This window comes from Labrus mixtus, chromosome 22 (genome assembly GCF_963584025.1).
Source record: "Labrus mixtus chromosome 22, fLabMix1.1, whole genome shotgun sequence".
Lineage (NCBI taxonomy): Eukaryota > Metazoa > Chordata > Actinopteri > Labriformes > Labridae > Labrus > Labrus mixtus.
The window spans coordinates 19,773,776-19,797,826 of NC_083633.1; the positions used below are offsets into that span (position 1 = coordinate 19,773,776).

At 41.0% G+C, this 24,051-nt stretch overlaps 3 protein-coding genes across 6 annotated transcripts in view; 1 reads left to right on the top strand and 2 right to left on the bottom strand.

The window, feature by feature from the left end:
- Positions 1-8,684, top strand: part of usp6nl (USP6 N-terminal like) — a 71,810-nt gene extending 63,126 nt beyond the window's left edge. For all 4 annotated transcript variants that reach the window (XM_061030361.1, XM_061030360.1, XM_061030357.1 and 1 more), the window contains 6 exons: positions 603-723; positions 1,577-1,671; positions 1,785-1,850; positions 1,945-2,044; positions 2,183-2,335; positions 5,953-8,684. In XM_061030361.1, the coding sequence (XP_060886344.1) occupies positions 603-723; positions 1,577-1,671; positions 1,785-1,850; positions 1,945-2,044; positions 2,183-2,335; positions 5,953-7,550 (2,133 nt within the window). In that variant the 3' untranslated portion in view covers positions 7,551-8,684. The remainder of the gene's footprint in view (positions 1-602; positions 724-1,576; positions 1,672-1,784; positions 1,851-1,944; positions 2,045-2,182; positions 2,336-5,952) is intronic.
- Positions 8,685-10,664: 1,980 nt separating this feature from the next.
- On the bottom strand, positions 10,665-13,677 carry echdc3 (enoyl CoA hydratase domain containing 3). The gene is made up of 6 exons (XM_061030500.1): positions 13,489-13,677; positions 12,315-12,436; positions 12,143-12,240; positions 11,799-11,999; positions 11,456-11,634; positions 10,665-10,984 (listed from the first exon to the last, which is right to left on the bottom strand). Exons 1-6 carry the CDS (start codon positions 13,623-13,625, stop codon positions 10,831-10,833), a joined length of 891 nt encoding a protein of 296 aa, XP_060886483.1. The 5' UTR covers positions 13,626-13,677; the 3' UTR covers positions 10,665-10,830.
- A 623-nt stretch (positions 13,678-14,300) lies between these two features.
- Positions 14,301-23,817, bottom strand: kcnj8 (potassium inwardly rectifying channel subfamily J member 8). The gene is made up of 6 exons (XM_061030321.1): positions 23,271-23,817; positions 22,300-22,448; positions 21,890-22,050; positions 21,629-21,768; positions 20,324-20,540; positions 14,301-15,004 (listed from the first exon to the last, which is right to left on the bottom strand). Exons 1-6 carry the CDS (start codon positions 23,615-23,617, stop codon positions 14,753-14,755), a joined length of 1,266 nt encoding a protein of 421 aa, XP_060886304.1. The 5' UTR covers positions 23,618-23,817; the 3' UTR covers positions 14,301-14,752.
- Between the last annotated feature and the right edge of the window lie 234 nt (positions 23,818-24,051).

The window sequence follows — 24,051 nt, forward strand, 5'->3', positions numbered from 1 at the left end:
GCTTTCACCGTCTTTGTGAGCGTCAGGCGGCGTCCTTCTCGCTCTGCACAGCTCCACTTGAGATCCTCTCTTTCATGTTCGGCGCCCCTCGTGCCATCGGCGCCTTTTTTTAGATTCACTTCCTGTTTGATGCAGAATGTTACGACACAAGGCCGCAGAGCGAGGAGAGGATGAACGTCAGACGCACTTTACAGGAAAAAAGCCGATGAGGTCGACGAACACGTCTTCACTCCGCTCTGCGTCAGTCGACAGAGACTTTGTTTAAAGCTTTCACAGACCGATCCAACGTCTAAAAAAACGATATTTTCTCTTCTTTGTCCACATTTTGTCATGAATCTCGTCAAACTCACCTGCTGCGCTGTCATTGGCTGGAGGAAAACACACCAGCTCCCCCGCCCAGAAAACTTCATACCTACCTGTTTTTCTGTGTGTGTGTGTGTGTGTGTGTGTGTGTGTGTGTGTGTGTGTGTGTGTGTGTGTGTGTGTGTGTGTGTGTGTGTGTGTGTGTGTGTGTGTGTGTGTGTGTGTGTGTGTGTGTGTGTGTGTGTGTGTGTGTGTGTGTGTGTGTGTGTGTGTGTGTGTGTGTGTGTGTGTGTGCGCAGGAGGTGGGTTACTGTCAGGGCATGAGTCAGATCACGGCTCTGCTGCTCATCTACATGAACGAAGAGGACGCCTTCTGGGCTCTGGTCAAACTGCTGTCAGGACAGAAGCACGCCATGCACGGTGGGTAACACACACACACACACACACACACACACACACAAACTCACTTTGATTCTGCTGTCACTCCAGAACCATTGAAACCATTTTCATGTTCCTTAATGTCTGCTGGATGTGACCGTGCTGCATTCAGGCGTCCAATATCTCAATCCATCCTTCTATTTTTTCAGGAGCCTCTTAAAGTGTTCTGTTTTGTTTTAATTAATGTTTTATAAAAGAGGGGCAGATATTATAAGATTTCATTCAAAATTTGAGATTTTATGTTTGTTTGTTTTTTCTTAACTTTATTGTTTTTTTGAATGAAATAAAATTTACAAAAAAAAAAGTCTTTCTATGTGATGTTTCACACTTAAATATATAAATCAAGTATCTCCTCTGAAAATAACTCTGTGAGTCATGACTGTCTACAATGGGTGTAACACCCGAGTCCCACTGTCTGTGATGTTTTCAGAGTTTTCAGAGTCCTATCTTCAGTTTGTTTACATCGCCCGGACGGCCGGCTGACTCCTCCCCTCGTGTATAAAAGTTGTTTAATTGAGGGACTAGAGAAAAGAAGAATAACATACTGTACTCACTGCTTAACTGTGTTTCTAGATCACGCTCATTTCAGGTAAATTTACATGCAGTGTGAAGATACGAGCAGAATAAAGATCGCTAGCATTAGCATGCTAACACAACAATGCAGCGCGAGTTGTTTTGGTTTCATGCTGGAGCTCAAGGGCGACATCTGCTGGATCAAAAAATCACATATAAAGCCTTTAAAGAAAGTCACAACAGCTCAGCAGCACCTTTGTTCATGGATGTGACGCTAACACGCGTTAGAAACTGAATATCTGGCTCTTCGCTTCACCTTCAGGTTTCTTCGTCCCGGGTTTCCCCAAGCTGATGCGCTTCCAGGAGCATCACGACCGCATCCTGAAGAAGACGATGCCCAAACTGAAGCAACACCTGGTGAGACACACAAACTGCTGCAGCTACCTTTGATCTTTGACCCTCCCTCCCCTCCTCTCCTCCTGCTCTGAATGCATCCACTACATTCTCTGTTGTTGTTTTTGTCGCTGCAGGACAACCAGGAAGTGTTCACCAGTCTGTACACCATGAAGTGGTTCTTTCAGTGCTTCCTGGACAGAGTGAGTTCATGCAAACCTCAAACACACCACACACAGTTTTTTTTTTAGAGGCTTTCACGCTCACTTCTGACCTTTTGTTCTGTTCATGTTCCAGACTCCGTTCACCCTCACCCTGAGGATCTGGGACATCTACATCTTAGAGGGGGAGAGAGTGCTGCCCTCCATGTCCTACACTATCCTCAAACTGCACAAGAGTAAGACCGTCTGTACTCTGCACGAGTCGACCAGCTGCTGTTCACCTCTTCAAACACTCTTACATGTGTGTGTGTGTGTGTGTGTGTGTGTGTGTGTGTGTGTGTGTGTGTGTGTGTGTGTGTGTGTGTGTGTTCCAGAGCACCTGATGAAGCTGACCATGGAGGACCTGGTGGAGTTCCTTCAGGCCACTCTGAACAAAGACTTCTTCTTCGAGGACGACTTTGTGATCGAGCAGCTGCAGGCGTCCATGACGGAGCTCAGGAGGGCCAAACTGGAGCTTCCTGCAGCAGGTACAACACCTGCACAAAACACACACACACACACACACACACACACACACACACACAGGATAAACCCGCTGTTACACCATAGAGGGAGTTTATTTAAAAACCTGGTGACTGGACCACAGAGACCACTTCACGTCTCTGCACACCTCCTCTAAAGAGAAACACAACACTGATCTATAGAACCTGGAAATATGACAGACTGTAATCAGTTTATCAGTTCTGTGTCCTGATTCATAATTTATAAAGCTGACACTTTGAGGAGTTTCCTCTCACATTTTTTTAAGGCTGTTTGTGTTGATTTGAAACCTTGACGTTGAAAATCTCTCCAACTTTCTGAAGGTTTATTTTGAGCTTTTATTTTGGAGAGAGAGGAAAGTGAAAGATAGACCGAGAGTGTGGGAAATGATCGGCGGGGAAAGCAGCCAGCCACAGGTGGGACTCGAACCCGGGCGAGAAGGCTGCCGCTGATCTTAGCTCGGCTTTCCCTTTCTCACCTGAGTGAAGCTTTTAGATCTTTAACTGAGTTCAGGATTGAAGTCGTCCAGCATCAGTCATAACCTGTTAGAAGTATTCCTGAAGAGTTTATTTAATAGTTGAAAACAGACGCTGGTGCTCATAAAGAAACGCTTAGTGGACACGGGGCCGTACTTAGTCAAATGTTTTAAACATTTTGCAGCTTTTTTTTCCACATTTAATGATTAAAAACTGAATCTAGAGAAGATTTAACACAGTGGGGTTTATACAGAGGGGATAGGGATCCATCATTCCTCTGTTACAGTACAAATAAGGAGCGATTCTTTTGAGGTTTGTGGAAATTTAAATAAATGAGTTCTGCCTTAAAATGTGAATCAAAATGTACGTTCTCCCTCAAACGATTCAAATCCTCCGCTGAAACTCAAAACGCCTTCAGGTTTTTAACTCTCCACTTGTTTCCTGTGACTTCCTGCTGTCCCTTTAGCTCGTAGCCGCGTTAGCATGTAGCATCAGTGTGTTTCTGATCTTGCTCTGTCTCCTCATTAATCTGCCTTCTCTCCCCCTCTTTCTTTTCGAACCACGTTAGCCAACAACAACAAAAGTGTGGCCGTGAGTGGGGGCCACATCCCCTCCTACAACAGTAACCGGTGGGCTATCCTGACTGGTCCTTCCCCCCCTCCCCCACCACCTCCCCCCTCCCCTCTCCATGTCTCTGTCCATCTGTCCTTCAGTCAGTCTGTCCTGTCTGTCTTCCTGTCTGTCCAACAGCACTCTGGTTTCTCCTTCACAAACTCTCGTCTTCCAGCCGGGTCCTTGATCCACAAATGTTTTTTGTTTTTTTTGCTCATGTTTTTTGCTTCTATGGATCCTGAAGTTGCAGGTTTTTTTCCTCTTATTTTTATAATCTTTTTTACGTTCTTCACCTTTTCTATTCTCTTCTTTATTTATCCCAAAGTGGCTGCAATTGTAGAAATCTGCCTTCAACCAACAAGATCTTTTAGGTGACACGTGTGCCCTCTGGTGGCCATTAAATGGCACTGCATACCTCTGGTTCCAACTGGAAACTTGTCATTGAACCACTGATTTGTCCAGTAGCTCTTCATGGTGTTATGCTAACAGCTGAACAAACGCCTCGTACTTTTCTGCTGGTCAAACTTGCTGCTTATGTAAGACTTCATTTATCAACTTATTAATCTACTTTAGATATTCTGCAAAGATCCACCTTTGGTCTATCATCTCTTTTTCTGGGGGGGTCTGGTGAGGGGGGGGCTCTTCTAGATCTGCAGAAGCGACCTGTTTTTAGTCAAACGTCAGAGCGCTGTGAGATCTGACAGAAAGGAAACTTCCTGGTTCTTTATCAAGGCCACACATCCACAAGAGGAGCTGTGTGCTCGCTGACAAGAAAATGAGACACTTTCCCGACGCTTGAGGTTTTTTTGTTTAACTTCTGTATGAACTTTCCGTCTGCTGCCACGGAGGCGTTTTCTGCGTCTGCTTTTAGTGAACTGGGAGAAATGGCTGATGTGGTTTTGAGATTTCTCTCTTTCCTAACACCAAGCTGCAGTGTAGATTCAGATGTGTGGTTTGTTTCTGACAATAAGCCGGTACTATGTGCTCATACCTAGTACCTGTAAAAAAAACCGACACACTAACCTAACCTATGTTGAAAGAACCCACAGAAATCCATTAATCGTCCAAAGAAAAACAAAAAAACGACATGTCCCAATTTTTTAAAAATACGACATACTAACCTATGTCGAAATTTCTCAAAAAGTGACATATTCCTAATTTGATAAAAACCACATACATACCTCTGTCGGATAAACTACATGCACACCTATGTCGAAAGAACCCACAGAAATCCATTTATCGTCCAAAATAGAAAAAAAGACGTCAATATTTGATTATATATACTTACACATTATCATACATTCATGCATGATTATAAATATCTTACACACAATCATACATGGAACATCACATGTACACATTCACACAAGACCACATACATAATACAAACAAGATAAATGACTGCATACCTATAAACACAGAGCAATACATTAATGCATCATCCTTACATACACGACTTGATCCATTTATACTTAACATGCACACATTTATACACACATGACTACATACATTCATTCATTCATTTTAAAGATTTATTTTTGGGCGTTTTGTGCCTTTAATGTAGAGATAGGAACGTGGATAGAGTTGGAAATCAGAGAGAGAGAGAGAGTGGGGAATAACATGCAGGAAAGGAGCCACAGGCTGGATTCAAACCTGGCGCCACCAGCGCCCCATTCATTCATTCATTCATACATACGTTCATGACAACAAACAGACATACATATGTTCATTACTTCATATGTTACCACTGTAACTTTTGCTGCTTTGCTAAAGTGCTCATAATGGATTAAGCCGGGTCTTTAATATAGCAGTGAGTAAGGTCTTTTACCTGCTTTTTATAAAGTGTCTCAAGATTACAACTGTTATGAGTTGACGCTATACAAATAAAAATTGATTGATTGATCTATTCACGACTACATACATGTTCATAACAACATACATATGTTCATGACGTCATACATATATACATTCATTCATACCTTAGAGGCTGTTACAAACTGGTCAAAGAATTGCAACCAAGTAGTCCATATGAGAACAGTTCTTCCACTTAAGGTCTTTCAAGTTTAAATACATTTAACGAGGTACATTGATCAAGAAATACTTAAACATCACTTTGAAGTCTCACTCGGTTTCATTCATTTGTAGCTGCAGAAGAAGCCCTCTCACTTCAATCTTTATCAATCTTAATTCATAGCAGATGTTATCTCAAACACGTTACAAAGGAGCAGGTAAACCCCCCCTACTCCAGCTCCTCCGGCAGGCTGAGAATTTAAACTAAACACTCTTTCTGATGTTTTTACGTCCTTTGCTGTTTGCCTGTGGCGATGTGGTTCTATGTTGTCATGAATGTAATTCTCCTTTATTTTGACCTCTCTATGGCAGTGGTGTTGCATGAATCCATGTCCCTGTTGTGACTCTTCATCTGACGTGAATCAGCACCAGTGTAATAATAACCATCACCGTTCTTGCCGCTCCCGATGGCGTTCTGATGCGTTTCCTTTGTTTTGTTCTTGTAGGTAAAGATGACGAGTTTCCCAAGAAGCCTCTAGGGCAGCTTCCTCCTGAGGTGACGGTCGACGGGGCAATCCACGTCGGCAACGGTCAAAGCCATGTTGAGCCGGTGGAACCTCCGAGAGACCCCAGTCCCACACCTGAACCCCAACGGGACAGTCGCCCCCCCAGCCGGGCGCGCCGGGACTCGTTTGAGAAACCGATGCGCCACCACAAGGCTGAGAGACGAGACGTCCGCTCCAGGGGATCAGGGGAGATCCCGAATGAGCATCAAAAGCAGTCCAACTCCACCACACCTGAGAGGGGGGCGACGCCGACCACAGCGCCCACACCGATGCCACAGCTCGGCACCGTGGAAAGACGGAAGCAGCAGAGGCACGCCACCGCCAACCACAACTCCAACGCGGTCTCCAGTTCTCACAGGGAGATCACGCCGCGCTGGTTCAAACCCTCCGACACAAAGCTGGAAGCGGCTAAAGCGGCGGCGGCCCGGGAGCATCGGAGCCGAGGAGCGTCGCCCGCCCCGTCCAGCCCTGAGGACTCTGCGCTACTCCACCGCCGACCACACTCGAAGGGCTTTGTCCCCGGTTCAGACCGAGGTTCCAACGCCTCCCAATATGACAATGTACCAGGTCTACCGGAGCAAGATTTTGAAATCCTGGAGCTTGAGAGACCTCCGTCCAGAATGAGGACCCCTCGCAGCGAGACGCCGTTTAGCGCATCGTCCCTCCATCCTAGCAGTCCCAACCGAGGACCCAGTCTTGGTGGTAGTGTTGTTTCCATAGCGTCAGTTCCCAGGATGCCCATACACCCTGTTCCTCAAATATTTTCCCACAACAGTCCAGCCAGGATCCAGCCTGGTTACCCTGGCAACCAAAACCAGTACCACACTCCTCCCCAGCAGCACTCCCCAGGAAGACCCACTACTGAGGTCCCGATCTTACATCCAGCCTACAGTATAAGTCTGGACCAAGGAGGGGAGGATAGACTGTACCCTCCGCCCACCCGGTTTACCCCGCCCTCCAAAGTGGTGTATGGGGAACGAGCGTATGCCACCACCCAAAGACCTCCTGACAGATCACCAGAGAAGGCTCTGATGAACAATTCCTACACCACCTACCGCAGACAGTCGCCGTCTAACTCCGCCCACAACCCTGGGCATCCTCACCCAGAGCACTACCTGCAGGTGGAAACCCAGGGACGCTCCACCCCCATCTACCTACAACAGCTCACCTCCGCCACACAGGTCTACGCTCCGGTGGACTACAGGTTTGAGGGGCAGAGGAGAGTCGACGCAAACCAGCACTTTCACCAAGAAGGCGGGCCTCGGCGGCCTGTAGACGGACTCACATGGGCGCCAGAGAACGAGCTGCCCCCTCCTTCCCCGGGCGGGATGCCCCGCTCGCCCAGCTTCCAGCGAGCCCAAATGTCCCCCGTTCAGGAATTCACATTTCCCGCCAACCCCGACGGCCTGCTCCACTACAGGACACAGTTCCAGGAGCAGGAGCCCGTCATGAGGCAACAGCTCCCCCAGCTGTTTGGAGGGTCACACTACAGGCACGCCCAGGAGGCGTTTGCCATGCAGGAATCTATGCTGCTGTGATTAGAATAAGCAAGACACTGTAAAGAAAAACAAAACAAACTGAGGAGTAGTCACTGACACTGTAAAGACGAGCAGTACTCCGAGCGCTGCTTCTGCTCTGTTGTTCTTTAAAGTGTGAAGTAACGACTTTCTGACTGTCGAGCTGCATCATAACGCTGCAGGACACACCAGCCTCTGATGTTTTTACCCGATCACTTAAAAAAAAGAGAAAGAGGAAAAAATTGACTGAAGACGTAATTTTATTTTTTTGGATGTAAATCATTAAAAAGGTGACAGTATATATCTTTTGGAGTCTGATATGTACAGTGGATTGTTTTTGTTAAAGTGTTTATCAGTAGCAGGGGAACTTTTCTCCTGAGAGAAATAAAGTCTCGGATTTATTTTCCATCTTTATTTTTTTATGTTACCTGCAGATATTTACATTAGAGATACGTTGACTCTATATGCTTGTGAATGTTATTTTTCAAAGAGAATAAATAAAAAAATGTCCGACGATAGGATTGGAGAGCAGTCACTATACGTTTTAAATCACAGTTTTTAAGCGCCTCCACTGTAGAAAGAGCATTTTTTTATTTTAGTTTGTTTTAACTTTTTGAGATAATATTGCTTTTCTAGTCAACTCATGTGCAATTAATCTCTCGTCCATGCTTGAAGTTCAGTACGTTGGTAATGTTTTTGAAACCAGTGTAGTTTTTGATTAAATTCCAACTTGAATAGAGACTCAAGAAATAGAGCTAATTTATGAGGGCTAATAATCTGATTTGATTGGTAACCATAGGTAACCATTGTTGTTTTAATTGCACATGTACGCAGCCAGACATGGATGTGAACTAGTTTCATTTTGCTTTAATTCATTATGTCTTATGATTCTCAACACTGTCATATCAACTACTGTTCAGCTGCTGGCACTATCACTGGCAAACACACACACAACATATCACAGATTTGTGAGTCACACATTTCAACGATCACAAACCCTTTAATGATTATTTCTCATACTCTGGTTTTGGATCAGAAACAGTACTGTGTTACTGTTCATCACATTCCTAAAGTTATCTTTTATTTTTTTGTTAAACAACTAATTTCAGACAATTCTGATACTTTGCTTAATAAAAATGAGGTGGGTTGAATTTTCATGTGTCTGTGTTTTTGACTCCCTACAAACCCTAATATTTGATTACAACAGGGTTTGTTTCTGCAGCTTTGCCTTTACAACAAATAATGAAACCACGCCCCCTAGTGGCTGAGAGTGGTTCTTGGAATAGTGTTCGTAAAACTACATCAAATGTTTTAAACTTGGTAAAGCTGCAACGCATTCAAGATGGATGAAACATTGATTAAATAAGGTTCAAGGATTTCAGTATAAAAGCCGAAAATGTTTGACTTTTTAAACCTGCATCAATCCTAAAAAAACGTTTTAATAATACTTCAGAGCTACAACTATCAACCAGTGTTCAACTATTGCAATTATTAACAACCTACAGCTGAAAGATAAGTGGACTAATGAAGTAGTAGACTATAAGAAAACAAGTTTTTGATACTAGATCAAAGATATGTTGCTGATTTAAAATTTTATTTTTTTGTCATTCAATGAACTCAATGAACCAAATACAAAAAAAGTGATCTTATTATCCCAACTGATCAACCAGTGTTGAGTTCATAGACAGAATATTAACGTCTGAATTCTGATGATTTACTCTCCTCATGTTTATTATTTTGGTGGTTACTTCTTATTTCAGCATATTTGGGCTGTTGATTGTACAAAAGAAGCTGTCTATGATGGTGATTTTGTAAATGATGGTATTTAGTTTTCACTGTTTTGTGAATTTATTTAAGATAAAATAATTTCTGATAATGGAAAAATGGAAAATACCATCAGGTGCCAGAACAAGCTGGCAGAGCTGACATCATATCAGGGATATTAGAGCCCTATCCAAAGCTCAATAAAAAATGGAAGTTAATTTGCAAAGATTTGGATCGTAAATATATTATTGTAAGTCACCTGTGAGCCAAACGCTCAATCGTTTTGAGGATATTTTCATAAAAAATATTGGCATTATGTAATCAAACTGGCATTTAAAGGGTAAAATCCTCAATCTGATTGAATGTTTGGTAGTTTTGAGCAGGGCTGAAGTTGTTTGAGAGATTTATGCAGAAAATAATATAAAATCTTTACTATTTTTATATCAGTTTTTTGTAAATGGACATTGTTTTCCTTAATGACTTAAGAGGGTGATAAATAAAACTATTGCCTGAGGGTTAAGTTATGCTCAGTCTGTAATGGTGTGTTTTGAACATTTTCATAATTGTAAACAGCTGATTTTGTTTATCAATAAAGTTTTGGAAAAAAAAAACCTCAGCATCAACAGGAGCTCAGCGGCCTCACGTTTTCGACTTCTGACGTGAAAACATCATCAGTAACTGCGTTAGATATAAAAACATGTCATCACAAGCAGCAGGGACACAGTTTAGAGTTAGAGGAATACATTAAAACTGTTTAAATCGAAACAATTGCAGAAAAACAAGCCGTAAAACGACGTTTCCCTAACGTCTAGCTGACTTTAGAGAAACAAACCGTCAACAGGTGCTAACTTTAATTAAAGATGGCGGCCGGAAGTGACACAGGATTCTTAAACGGGAATGCAAGTAGGTTAAAACAAATGCTGCATTCATAAATTCTGATTATATATATTCTCAATCTTAGTTTTGATATTTTTAGTGCTTATTTACTTTGTATTTAATATTATATTGTGTTTAGATTTGCTAATAGTGTTTTTTACTCATATTGTGTGTTTGGACAACCTGCTGCTGTAACGCCACAATTTCCCAGTTTGGGATCAATAAAGTAATTCTATTCTATTCTATAAAGTTGGAAAAATAAAAACAAAACTAAAACAAATGCTGCATTCATGTGCTCCTCGGATAGTCCCTGTTTCTAAGTTGGGAAGTCTGACTTCAGCGTGTTCACGTTCTTTTAGTTCAGTAAGTTGGTATCCACCGGCTTCATGAGTCCATCATGTCATGAAACATATCAAGTCCTCTACATTTCTACAATGCAGCTTCCACCACAGTTCAATGACTTGTCTCTGCAAACAACAAGATAAAGTCAACAAATTCAAATTCAACTTTTTTAATTACATATCTACATTTTAACAGCAGCATAGTCTGAACAGTGACTCAGAACTGGTGCTTATTATTCACACCAGACTGGAAACCATGTAGTACCAGTAAGACAGATCACTCTGTCATTTCAGCGATCTTCTGGCTCTCCAACAGTCCATCAGTCGTGTGCTTTTTCGGCTTTATTATTCCACACCGGCTTGCGTTTTTCTATGAAGGCTCGGATCCCCTCCTGTCCGTCTCTAAGAGCGAGGTTGTCGACCATCACCTTGGAGGCAGTGGCATACGCTGCGTCTCGACCTTGAGCCATTTGTCTTTGGAGGGGGGAAAAAAAAAAGGGATGGGATGACACATTTGAAGGGAAACGTAGATGTATTAGTCAATGTTTTCAAACAAGGCATCCTGATAATCATGGTGAAAGTATGGTCTTTGATTTAATTTGATCTGTCATAAGTTTCTAAATTTGACCGCTTTATTGTACGATATTTGACCTTAATACATTTTGTAATAATTCAAGGGAACAAATTATACGAGGTTCATTCAACTCCTTCAAATATTACCACCATAGTTTTGATGGTGCTGTTTTCAATGTCTTTGAAAGCCACTAACAGATGACAATCTTTAAATGGACAGACTTGTTTGTAACTAATGAGTACATACAATGTTTCACTGAGTGTTTAATACATCATATTGCTTAAAAGGTGTATTTTTAGGTGTTTCTTCGCTTTAAAAATCACATAAACAACAAAGAAAAGAGGATGAAAGTGGTCCGTCAGTATTCCCACCTTTGGAAAGTGGCCTTGCCGAGAGCGACAACAGGTCTGCTCGCCTGACACACCCGCTGGGCTATAGCCATTGTCTCCTCCTCCAGTCGTTCCTCCGGCACCACCTTACTGACCAGACCGTGCAGCAAAGCATCGTGGGCTGAGATGGGAGTTCCTGTGAACAGCATCTCCATGGCAACCTGGTTAAAAATAATGAAGCCAATGTTCATATCCAACATGGGTGTTGATACTGGATATTGTCAGCTGTTGACGATAAAAGTTATGAACTGTGATAATTAATATAAAAGCTGAAGAACCTAAATAGCATTATCAAAATGTTTTGTTTGGATTATTCATCTTCTACCTTCCTAGGCACGGCTCTGCCGATGGCCACCGCCGGCGTCGAGCAGAAAAGCCCCACATTGACACCGGGAGTGGCGAAGGTGGACTTCTCTGTCACCACGGCAACATCGCAGCTGGCAACAAGCTGGCAACCAGCCGCTGTTGCAACTCCATTTACCATGGCAATGACTGGAACAGGTATGTCTTGTATCAAAGTCATCACCTGAAACAGAGTAAGAGCCCGAGTTCTTTAAATCAGCACCATCGTCGATGATTGGTTCAACAAAATATGAGACACTAATCATGAATACAATTCAATAAAGTTTTAGTAATTAACATTTTTTGTCAGATATTATAAAAACTAACCTCTGCACAGGTGTGAAAGACTTTTGTGTGATACTCTCTGCCCTGAGCTGACGTTAACTCTTTCAGGTCATGTCCAGAGGAGAACACTGGACCTTTGGCTGACACATGAATGTAAAGCTTAGAGCAATATTTTTTTTAATTCTCATGAAACACACTTACAATAAATACCAACCTGATATGACGATAACTCTGAGATCATCACTGTCAACATCGGTTAGGATGTTTTCTCTGAGAGATTCCAGCATTGACAGAGAGAGTGCATTCCTTTTCTTGGGATTGTTTAAGATGATTCTCCTGGAAGAAGAAAGAAACATGCAGAGAAATGTAACAATATGTCACAATATCGATCTCAAAAACTGCATGGCTGCTAAACTGGTTGTGTGTTTGGTAACAATATAATCAATTCCTGCATGTGTGTCCATATTCTCCCCTCTAGCATCACTGGATATTTTCCAGCAGTACTGTGTTGATATGTAGAACAAAGAGGGACAGGAGGAGGGTTACAGGCAGATGTAAGGATGCCAAATAAATAAATAAATAGAGTATAATAAATAGAGCGCTACCGCAGGTCGTTCATCCCATCTGCCGTAAGACTGTTTAATCGGACTCTTTAACAGCATCACCAGCTCATATCATTAATGTTACACACTGTGTGTGTTTTTAAGTCTTTCCACAAGTGGAAGTGCACATACCTGGTATTATTCTATTATTGTATTTGTTCTGCCTTTATTTAACTGATGTAAATATCTTTGATTTTTAACTTCTTGTTATTTTTAATAATTATATTCCTGTTTCTTTTTTTTTGAGCTGTTGTAATGAAAAAATTTCCCCCATGGGGGATCAATAAAGTTTATCTTTATCTTTTCTACTTTCTTAATACTCTCTACTTTATCTACTTAATACTCAAATAGAAGGTTTATAGTTGAAAAAAGTGGTTTTAGGGTTTAGTTACTCTTTAAATATACACGCCCCGTAATGCAGTCAACTTTCTCCCAAAAAACAAAAGGAAACTCAAAAAGGATTTTCCTTTTAAATAAGACTCCCAAAGTGTTGTGATTTTTTTTTTTTTTTTTACCACAAATTTCTAATTGTTGGATAGTCCCAAAATATGTGCCAATGATGGGCATCCTGGCTTTATTAAGACCATGATTTATCGAATCGCGTTTTCTCCTTCCCGGCCTCCGTAGTTGCTCAAAGCGTTGATTTCGTAACAGAACACAGACATAACATGTAAGCCGAATTAAAGAAAGTACCTTTATATGTGCAACACTGTTTTTAATTTACCCCTGACACTTTTTTAATCGTTATTTAAAAAAATAAAATCGTTATTTTTAATCGTTATTTACCTTATCCCGCTGTTTTGTTGTCTCACCGTTAAAGGTTCCGGGTCAGTCTGAGAGTAAAAACGAGTCCCTGCCAGCAGAGTTTGAGTCCTGCTGAGCTGAAACACTCCCACAGCTCTGCACAGCAAAGTTCGAGCCATGTTTACCTTCGCCCGCTTCACCTTCTTTTCCCAACTCTCACTTCCGGGTGCAACAACGTCATGACGTAAGGACGTAAGAATGAATCGCATAATTCTAAACGCAAAAGGAAATCTGACATTTCTCTATTTATTAGGAACGTTTCTATTGGATAAATCAAATATGCACTTTTAAAAATAAACGTATATATAATTTTATATACTAGGGCAACTTCAGGTGTAATTATATATTACTGTTTAATACTGCAATGTTTTTATATTTTATACAAATCTTAAAAAGAGTATCTGGAGAAAATAACCAACCCTGCCTTTGAGCGTAACATCAAGGAATAAATGTTATATTGCCTCTTGTCTTGAATAAATATAATAATACAATCAGACTTCAGATTGAAAACTACAAACCAAACCTGACAAGGTCTTTGGTGAAACATCAAACACATAAGATATTTTCATTTCTTTGAATCCTGGTTCTCCTGCCTTGGCCTTGTTTTTCCTTCAGTCTTGCTTTATCTTGTTTTTGTGGACTGCATCCCTGATCATCAATGCACTGAAAGACATCGTAATCTACATTTGGAAAAATGTTTATAAATACAATTTATAAAAATAAAAATAAAACGATAAAACGAATAAAAAAGATATTAAATCTTCACCACCAACATTTCAAAATAAAATAACACATTTATATGAAGTGAGTGTGTTTATTCTCAAACAACACAAATGACACAATAAAGTGAAAAATACACACGTACAGTATGGTGACTTATCGCCACCAGTTAACTGTGAATTTATGAAAATACAAAAATATGTCTCCTAAAACAGTTAACAGTCAACTAGATGTGAAGGTCCAGTGCTTGTGATTATTGCTTCAATGGTTAGTTTTTAGAAAACAAAATGTTTTGGTGTCTGGTGGCTCGATCAGTGCTGAGAAAACGTCCCTAACATTTGAATAAGGAAAAGATAAAACACAATTTATTAGAAAAAAGATCATGAAGTAAAAAGTGCTGCGAGTGAAGACTAGAAAAAGCCGTTAATGAAAGAATGAGTCCCGTTAGAGCAGGAGAAACTACAACACCCACAATCCTCCTTCCCGCCAGGAGGAGCAGGGCAGCCAGCAGGAGGCGGGCCTCATGTCAGGTGACGGCGTTCAGGCTGGCGCCGCCCTCGGTCGAGGTGTAAAACTGGACTTTGGGCGCGAGGAGCCCCGAGTTGTTCCTGCGCAGGCCGCCGCTGCTCGCTCCGCCTTTCCGCATGGAGTTGTTGCGCCTCATGGAGTTACGCTTCCTCAGAGAGTTCTGGTGCGACATCTCGCTCTTCTGCAGCGTCTGGATCAGGATGGACGGCTTCTCGTCCAGCTCTCGGGCGCTGCAGCGAGGCGTCGCTACCTTGAAGAAGAGAAACAGAGGAATATTTAGAGAAGTGGAAGTGTCTCTGAGCAATTTATAAACAAGTCAGAGAAACATTTTGACAGGTGAGACAAAGAAACCTGAAATGTGTTACTGGAGTAAAGTTAACTGTTTAAAAGCATAATATGTGCAGGTAAGTTCAAAGGTCACACACTTTACACAATCCACTTCATGTCTACAAAGCAGATCACTTTGTGGCCCTTTCTGAATATCCACAGTTCAGTAGTCAGTACTTTTCAGTAGAGAGTTTCAGTAGACTGAACTCTCGTGGTCATTCAGTGGTCATTTTTTGGGTCCGCCTCAGTATACTGAACATTTCAGTATGGATATTAACTTCCTGGTTTCATGCAGTATGGATCGGATGCGTGCTTTCAGGAAATGAATTGTATTTTACCCACAATGCTGTGCGCAATTAAACGTAAATCGTCACGTCTCGTCCGCCTCCAAATTAAAACAAACGAGCGTGGATTAATTGAATCAATTATTAATCTAGAGTTAAAGTCCCGACTGAAATCACTACTTTTAATTAACAACAGAAAATATAACAAATATCTGCATTATTATAAAACCTTTCCCCCTCTATTTAAATAATGATCTCACTATTTAAATGTGTCTTTATTGGTTTATTTTATATTCTGTATATTACTGTCTTTCATTTGTACTTTATGTACTGTATGTTATTTAGTTATTTAATCTTTTACTTGATTTACATTGTGATATTGTTTTTTGTTTACCTGACTGTATATGAGCATTGCTCTTCTTGAATAAAGATAAACAAAAAAAAAACGGGTGAATGCGGCCGGTTCGGGAAACGTAAATGACGTCACTTCCATACTGAATGAATCAGAAGAAGTAGGAACAAATATCTGCCTACTGAATAGTAGGTACTAAAGAGTATACAGCAGATAGTAGGTACTAAACAGTGTACAGCAGGTAGTAGGTACTAAACAGTATACAGCAGATAGTAGATACTAAACAGTATACAGCAGATAGTAGATACTAAACAGTATACAGCAGATAGTAGGTACTAAACAGTATACAGCAGATAGTAGATACTAAACAGTAAACAGCAGATAGTAGGTACTAAACAGTATACAGTAGATAGTAGGTACTAAACAGTGTACAGCAGGTAGTAGGTACTAAACAGTATACAGCAGATAGTAGATACTAAACAGTATACAGCAGATAGTAGATACTAAACAGTAAACAGCAGATAGTAGGTACTAAACAGTATACAGCAGATAGTAGATACTAAACAGTAAACAGCAGATAGTAGGTACTAAACAGTATACAGCAGATAGTAGGTACTAAACAGTACACAGCAGATAGTAGGTACTAAACAGTATACAGCAGATAGTAGATACTAAACAGTATACAGCAGATAGTAGGTACTAAACAGTGAACAGCAGATAGTAGGTACTAAACAGTATACAGCAGATAGTAGGTACTAAACAGTGTACAGCAGATAGTAGGTACTAAACAGTATACAGCAGATAGTAGGTACTTAACAGTATACAGCAGGTAGTAGGTACTAAACAGTATACAGTAGATAGTAGGTACTAAACAGTATACAGCAGATAGTAGATACTAAACAGTATACAGCAGATAGTAGGTACTAAACAGTAAACAGTAGATAGTAGGTACTAAACAGTATACAGTAGATAGTAGGTACTAAACAGTATACAGCAGATAGTAGATACTAAACAGTATACAGTAGATAGTAGGTACTAAACAGTATACAGTAGATAGTAGGTACTAAACAGTATACAGCAGATAGTAGGTACTAAACAGTATACAGTAGATAGTAGGTACTAAACAGTATACAGCACATATAGTAGGTACTAAACAGTATACAGCAGATAGTAGGTACTAAACAGTATACAGCAGATAGTAGGTACTAAACAGTATACAGCAGATAGTAGGTACTAAACAGTATACAGCAGATAGTAGGTACTAAACAGTATACAGTAGATAGTAGGTACTAAACAGTATACAGCAGATAGTAGGTACTAAACAGTATACAGTAGATAGTAGGTACTAAACAGTATACAGTAGATAGTAGGTACTAAACAGTATACAGCAGATAGTAGGTACTAAACAGTAAACAGCAGATAGTAGGTACTAAACAGTATACAGCAGATAGTAGATACTAAACAGTATACAGCAGATAGTAGATACGAAACAGTAAACAGCAGATAGTAGGTACTAAACAGTATACAGCAGATAGTAGGTACTAAACAGTATACAGCAGATAGTAGGTACTAAACAGTATACAGCAGATAGTAGGTACTAAACAGTAAACAGCAGATAGTAGATACTAAACAGTAAACAGCAGATAGTAGGTACTAAACAGTATACAGCAGATAGTAGGTACTAAACAGTATACAGCAGATAGTAGATACTAAACAGTATACAGCAGATAGTAGGTACTAAACAGTATACAGCAGATAGTAGGTACTAAACAGTATACAGCAGATAGTAGGTACTAAACAGTAAACAGCAGATAGTAGGTACTAAACAGTATACAGCAGATAGTAGGTACTAAACAGTATACAGCAGATAGTAGGTACTAAACAGTATACAGCAGATAGTAGGTACTAAACAGTATACAGCAGATAGTAGGTACTTAACAGTATACAGCAGATAGTAGGTACTTAACAGTATACAGCAGGTAGTAGGTACTAAACAGTATACAGTAGATAGTAGGTACTAAACAGTATACAGCAGATAGTAGATACTAAACAGTATACAGCAGATAGTAGGTACTAAACAGTATACAGTAGATAGTAGGTACTAAACAGTAAACAGTAGATAGTAGGTACTAAACAGTATACAGTAGATAGTAGGTACTAAACAGTATACAGCACAGATAGTAGGTACTAAACAGTATACAGCAGATAGTAGGTACTAAACAGTATACAGCAGATAGTAGGTACTAAACAGTATACAGCAGATAGTAGGTACTAAACAGTAAACAGCACAGATAGTAGGTACTAAACAGTATACAGCAGATAGTAGGTACTAAACAGTATACAGCAGATAGTAGGTACTAAACAGTATACAGTAGATAGTAGGTACTAAACAGTATACAGTAGATAGTAGGTACTAAACAGTATACAGCAGATAGTAGGTACTAAACAGTATACAGCAGATAGTAGGTACTAAACAGTATACAGCAGATAGTAGGTACTAAACAGTATACAGTAGATAGTAGGTACTAAACAGTATACAGCAGATAGTAGGTACTAAACAGTATACAGTAGATAGTAGGTACTAAACAGTATACAGCACAGATAGTAGGTACTAAACAGTATACAGCAGATAGTAGGTACTAAACAGTATACAGCAGATAGTAGGTACTAAACAGTATACAGCAGATAGTAGGTACTAAACAGTATACAGCAGATAGTAGGTACTAAACAGTAAACAGCACAGATAGTAGGTACTAAACAGTAAACAGCAGATAGTAGGTACTAAACAGTATACAGCAGATAGTAGGTACTAAACAGTAAACAGCAGATAGTAGATACTAAACAGTAAACAGCAGATAGTAGGTACTAAACAGTATATAGTAGATAGTAGGTACTAAACAGTAAACAGCAGATAGTAGGTACTAAACAGTATACAGCAGATAGTAGGTACTAAACAGTAAACAGCAGATAGTAGGTACTAAACAGTAAACAGCAGATAGTAGGTACTAAACAGTATACAGCAGATAGTAGGTACTAAACAGTAAACAGCAGATAGTAGATACTAAACAGTAAACAGCAGATAGTAGATACTAAACAGTATATAGTAGATAGTAGGTACTAAACAGTATACAGCAGATAGTAGGTACTAAACAGTATACAGCAGATAGTAGGTACTAAACAGTAAACAGCAGATAGTAGGTACTAAACAGTATACAGCAGATAGTAGGTACTAAACAGTAAACAGCAGATAGTAGATACTAAACAGTAAACAGCAGATAGTAGGTACTAAACAGTATATAGTAGATAGTAGGTACTAAACAGTATACAGCAGATAGTAGGTACTAAACAGTATACAGCAGATAGTAGGTACTAAACAGTAAACAGCAGATAGTAGGTACTAAACAGTAAACAGCAGATAGTAGGTACTAAACAGTATATAGTAGATAGTAGGTACTAAACAGTAAACAGCAGATAGTAGGTACTAAACAGTATATAGTAGATAGTAGGTACTAAACAGTAAACAGCAGATAGTAGGTACTAAACAGTATACAGCAGATAGTAGGTACTAAACAGTATACAGCAGATAGTAGGTACTAAACAGTATACAGCAGATAGTAGGTACTAAACAGTATATAGTAGATAGTAGGTACTAAACAGTATACAGCAGATAGTAGATACTAAACAGTATACAGCAGATAGTAGATACTAAACAGTATACAGCAGATAGTAGGTACTAAACAGTAAACAGTAGATAGTAGATACTAAACAGTATACAGCAGATAGTAGATACTAAACAGTATACAGCAGATAGTAGGTACTAAACAGTATACAGCAGATAGTAGATACTAAACAGTATACAGCAGATAGTAGATACTAAACAGTATACAGCAGATAGTAGGTACTAAACAGTAAACAGTAGATAGTAGATACTAAACAGTATACAGCAGATAGTAGGTACTAAACAGTATACAGTAGATAGTAGGTACTAAACAGTATACAGCAGATAGTAGATACTAAACAGTATACAGCAGATAGTAGATACTAAACAGTATACAGCAGATAGTAGATACTAAACAGTGTACAGCAGATAGTAGATACTAAACAGTATACAGCAGATAGTAGGTACTAAACAGTATACAGCAGATAGTAGATACTAAACAGTATACAGCAGATAGTAGATACTAAACAGTATACAGCAGATAGTAGATACTAAACAGTAAACAGCAGATAGTAGGTACTAAACAGTAAACAGCAGATAGTAGGTACTAAACAGTATACAGCAGATAGTAGATACTAAACAGTATACAGCAGATAGTAGATACTAAACAGTAAACAGCAGATAGTAGGTACTAAACAGTAAACAGCAGATAGTAGGTACTAAACAGTAAACAGCAGATAGTAGGTACTAAACAGTAAACAGCAGATAGTAGGTACTAAACAGTAAACAGCAGATAGTAGGTACTAAACAGTAAACAGCAGATAGTAGGTACTAAACAGTAAATAGTAGATAGTAGGTACTAAACAGTATACAGCAGATAGTAGGTACTGCCTACTGACAGATTGAGTAGGTACTTGGTAATTCGGATACAGCCTGTGTCTCTCTCACCTTCACTGTGTTCCCAAACTTGGAGTAATCCACCGAGTACACGCCCTCCTCCTCGGTCACTATGGGAACGAAGCGGTGACCCCACTGGATCTCCTCGGAGATGTAGGAGGTGCGGGCCTGCGTCGTGATCCCCGTCGTCTCCACGACCCCCTCCAGGATGACGATCACCTCCAGGTCGCTGCACTGCATCTCCATGGCGGACAGGTCGTACAGCGGGCTGCCGGCGGGACGGACACAGTCAGAATGAAGACGTCTCATACTGTCAGTCTGTTTCTTTAAAACACAGCCTGGAGTGTACACTGTGCTGTATGAGTTAGAAATGTGATACTCACCACTTCCTTCTTACTTTAACGTAGGCATAAAGAACAAACAGACAAGCTGACGTGATTGGTTAGTTTATCAACATTTTCCAGGAATTTTTGATTTTTGGTGTAAAAATTTCATTTTTTTTTAGCAACAAGTCGTAGCTTATAGGAGAGATTTAAGAAGGGACAGAAAAGGAGATGGCATGTGAACAGTTTCTCCTCATTTTTCTGGTTTTCTGCTCAAAAGATGCAGCTGTACATTTCAAACCAGGACAGGTGCATGATGGGAAACAAATCTCATAAGGAATCTAGTTGTAGTCTTACAGAAGAGTGACCCTGCAGTCTTTTAAAAATCTGATTCTGTGACTACAAACTCTGTGAGGTGCTGACATGTTGTCTCCAGACGTTCATCTTTTAAAGGCTTTATATGTGATTTTTTGATCCAGCAGATGTCGCCCTTGAGCACCAGCATGAAACCAAAACAACTCGCGGTGCATTGTTGTGTTAGCATGCTAATGCTAGCGATCTTTATTCTGCTCGTATCTTCACCCTGCATGTAAATTTACCTGAAATGAGCGTGATCTAGAAACACAGTTAAGCAGTGAGTACAGTATGTTATTCTTCTTTTCTCTAGTCCCTCAATTGAACAACTTTTATACATGAGGGGAGGAGTCAGCCGGCTGTCCGGGCGATGTAAACAAAGTGAAGATAGGACTCTGAAAACTCTGAAAACATCACAGACAGTGGGACTCGGGTGTTACACCCATTGTAGACAGTCATGACTCACAGAGTTATTTTCAGAGGATAGACTTGATTTCTACATTTAAGTGTGAAAAATCACATTTAAAGACTTTAAAATACTTTTTTTTTTAAATCTTTATTTGACCCCTTCAGTCGAAAAATGTTTTCTCCTCCTAAAGTTTGTTCAGCGATCATCTAAATGCTTCATTTATTCTGGATCAACATCACAGATATGGTCGTTGTTCCTGACACACTGTACCTGTTCTTGTCGATGATGTGACAGATGATGAGCGGGGCGAGGAGGAACAGGCTGTTACTGGCGGCGGCGCTCTCCGTCTGGACGTCGATCTGATGGATGGGGATCACCTCGCCCTCGGGAGTGGTCGTCTTCCTCACCACCTGCAGATAAAGTGTGTTCAGAATTTATTTGGAGAGAGGACAAGAGGAACACCAAATGATCAGGAGAAGAGAATCTGGAGTTTAACAAAAGAGAGAGAGAGCATCGAGGTCGTGTAAACACCTGGAGTCGGACGGTCGCTCCTATGATCATGCTCTTCCTGAGATCCCCGATACGGATCATGAAACACAGACTGTTGTTTCTGACGGCGATGACGCCGTGACGGCTGAAGATCAGCGTCTCTGCTCGGCGGTTCGACTGAGCCGTCTTCATGAAGATACAACCTGAGGAGAGGACGCAAAAGGTAAAGTCAATCCAGAAGGGGGCGCCACCTTCAACCCGATCAGCTGCTCCCGACCGCTCGTGGGAATTCCTGGCTTGATTGATATTCTGGCTCTCAGCCGTGAGACTTCAGGGGCGTCCATTCCTGATTGTACCTATAGACAAACTGGTAGGGCGGCGTCTGAAATCACCATGGCAACAGCATAAACATTTGTCCCTTCTAGTTTGGGGTAAACTGTTTCAAGCCTCACCCAGCATGACGGCGTTGATGATGAGCCCGGCGATGTTCTGCATGATGAGGACGGTGATGGCGGTCGGACACTGCTCCGTTATCATCCGCCCCCCGAAGCCGATGGTCACCTGAACCTCGATGGAGAACAGGAAGGCCGAAGTGAACGACCTGAAGAGAGAGAGAGAGAGAGAGAGACTGGGCATGAGCCATGGCCCTCCACTCCTGCGCCCAAACGGACAAACACATCTTTCAAGATAATTCCACGGCAGGAAATTTATATCAACATGCAGAAAAAAAATCATGAAACTGTCATCCAACCCGGCCCCTGATCGACTGGCTGGTCGACCCCGCACATGGGCCCCAGTTGTACTGTCAGTAGTTACACCATTGCTTGTACACACAAACACAAAAATCATATCCAACTTCTTATTGTTGCTTTTACGTTTAAGTCAAATATGTTTGTTTTTTACATCTTTTATCCACCAATCAGATCTCCCCGTGTCTCAGGTGGAATTATTATTTATGTAAGTACACTTACAAATGAATATGGAGTCTTGTTTTTACTGAATTACTTTCAACTGTTGATGAGAGACAAAAATATGAAAGAAGGAAACCTGAAGAAGAGGTAGCTGCCAAAAAAGGTGAGATAGAGAAAGAATGGAATGAACGAAGGATGGAAGGACGGAAGGAAATAAGGAAGGAAGCAAGAGGGAGGTGCCAAACTTTCCCGTCTGCCCCTGAAAACTTTACTTTATTTCCCCTGATACTGTGTGGGGCAAAACTTCCCCTGACTTCCTGTCATGAATAATATCTGTCTCTCCCTCTCCTCCTCTTCCTCTGTGGGATTAAAAATGCAGAAAAAACAGAAGAAGAAGAGAAGGAGTTTCGATGGATAAAAATAAAGAATAAAAGTCTAATAAAAACATTTAAAGAAGCTAAAGTGCACTCTTTCATGTCCTTCGTGATAACTTTGTTCTGAGAGTTTCTTACTTGACGGCGGTGACGCAGTGAGCTCCGGTCTGCCCCTCCGGGTCCAGGTCTCCGTGCGCAAACGCCACCAGCCACCAGCTCATGCCGAAGAGCAGCCAGCTGCTGACGAAGGTGGTGGTGAAGATGACCAGCGTGAAGCGCCACTTCATGTCCACCAGCGTGGTGAACACGTCCTGCAGGAATCGGCCCTGCTCCCGGATGTTCTTGTGCGCCAGGTTGCACGAGCCGTTCTTGGCGATGAAGCGCGCCTTGTTCACGCGGTCTCTGAACACCGGTTTTCGGGGCAGCCGGGAGACCAGCCCCGGCAGACCGAACTCCTCCGGGATAATGCTTTTCCTTGCCAGCATTTTCTGATCTTGATCGTGAAGAAATTAAGAAATAAAAGTGGTGAAGGTTGTTTTTGTCATCCGCGTTCAGAGCGTCTTTACGCGCGGATCCAACATGTCCACCTGCAGGAAACTCTTCTCCTTCTGAGGCTGCTCCGCTCAGCTGCTCCTCTGAGGGCAGGGACGGGCTCCTCTCCTCTCCTCTCTCTGCTTGTTGACGTAGTCCAGCTCCCAGAGTCCAGACCCGCTCAGACCAGGGTGCTGCTGCTTTCACGGACACCTCAGGGAACGCAGGAAAACGCAACCTTTCGACTTTTAACACATATTGGAAACAATTTAAATCCCTCAAATGCCTCACAAACTTTAAGTTTAGCCTAAAATAAAAACTTCCAGGTTCAATCTTTGATTCATTCCCTTAAATGAACAAATTTACATTTCTATTTCCTACAAAGTTT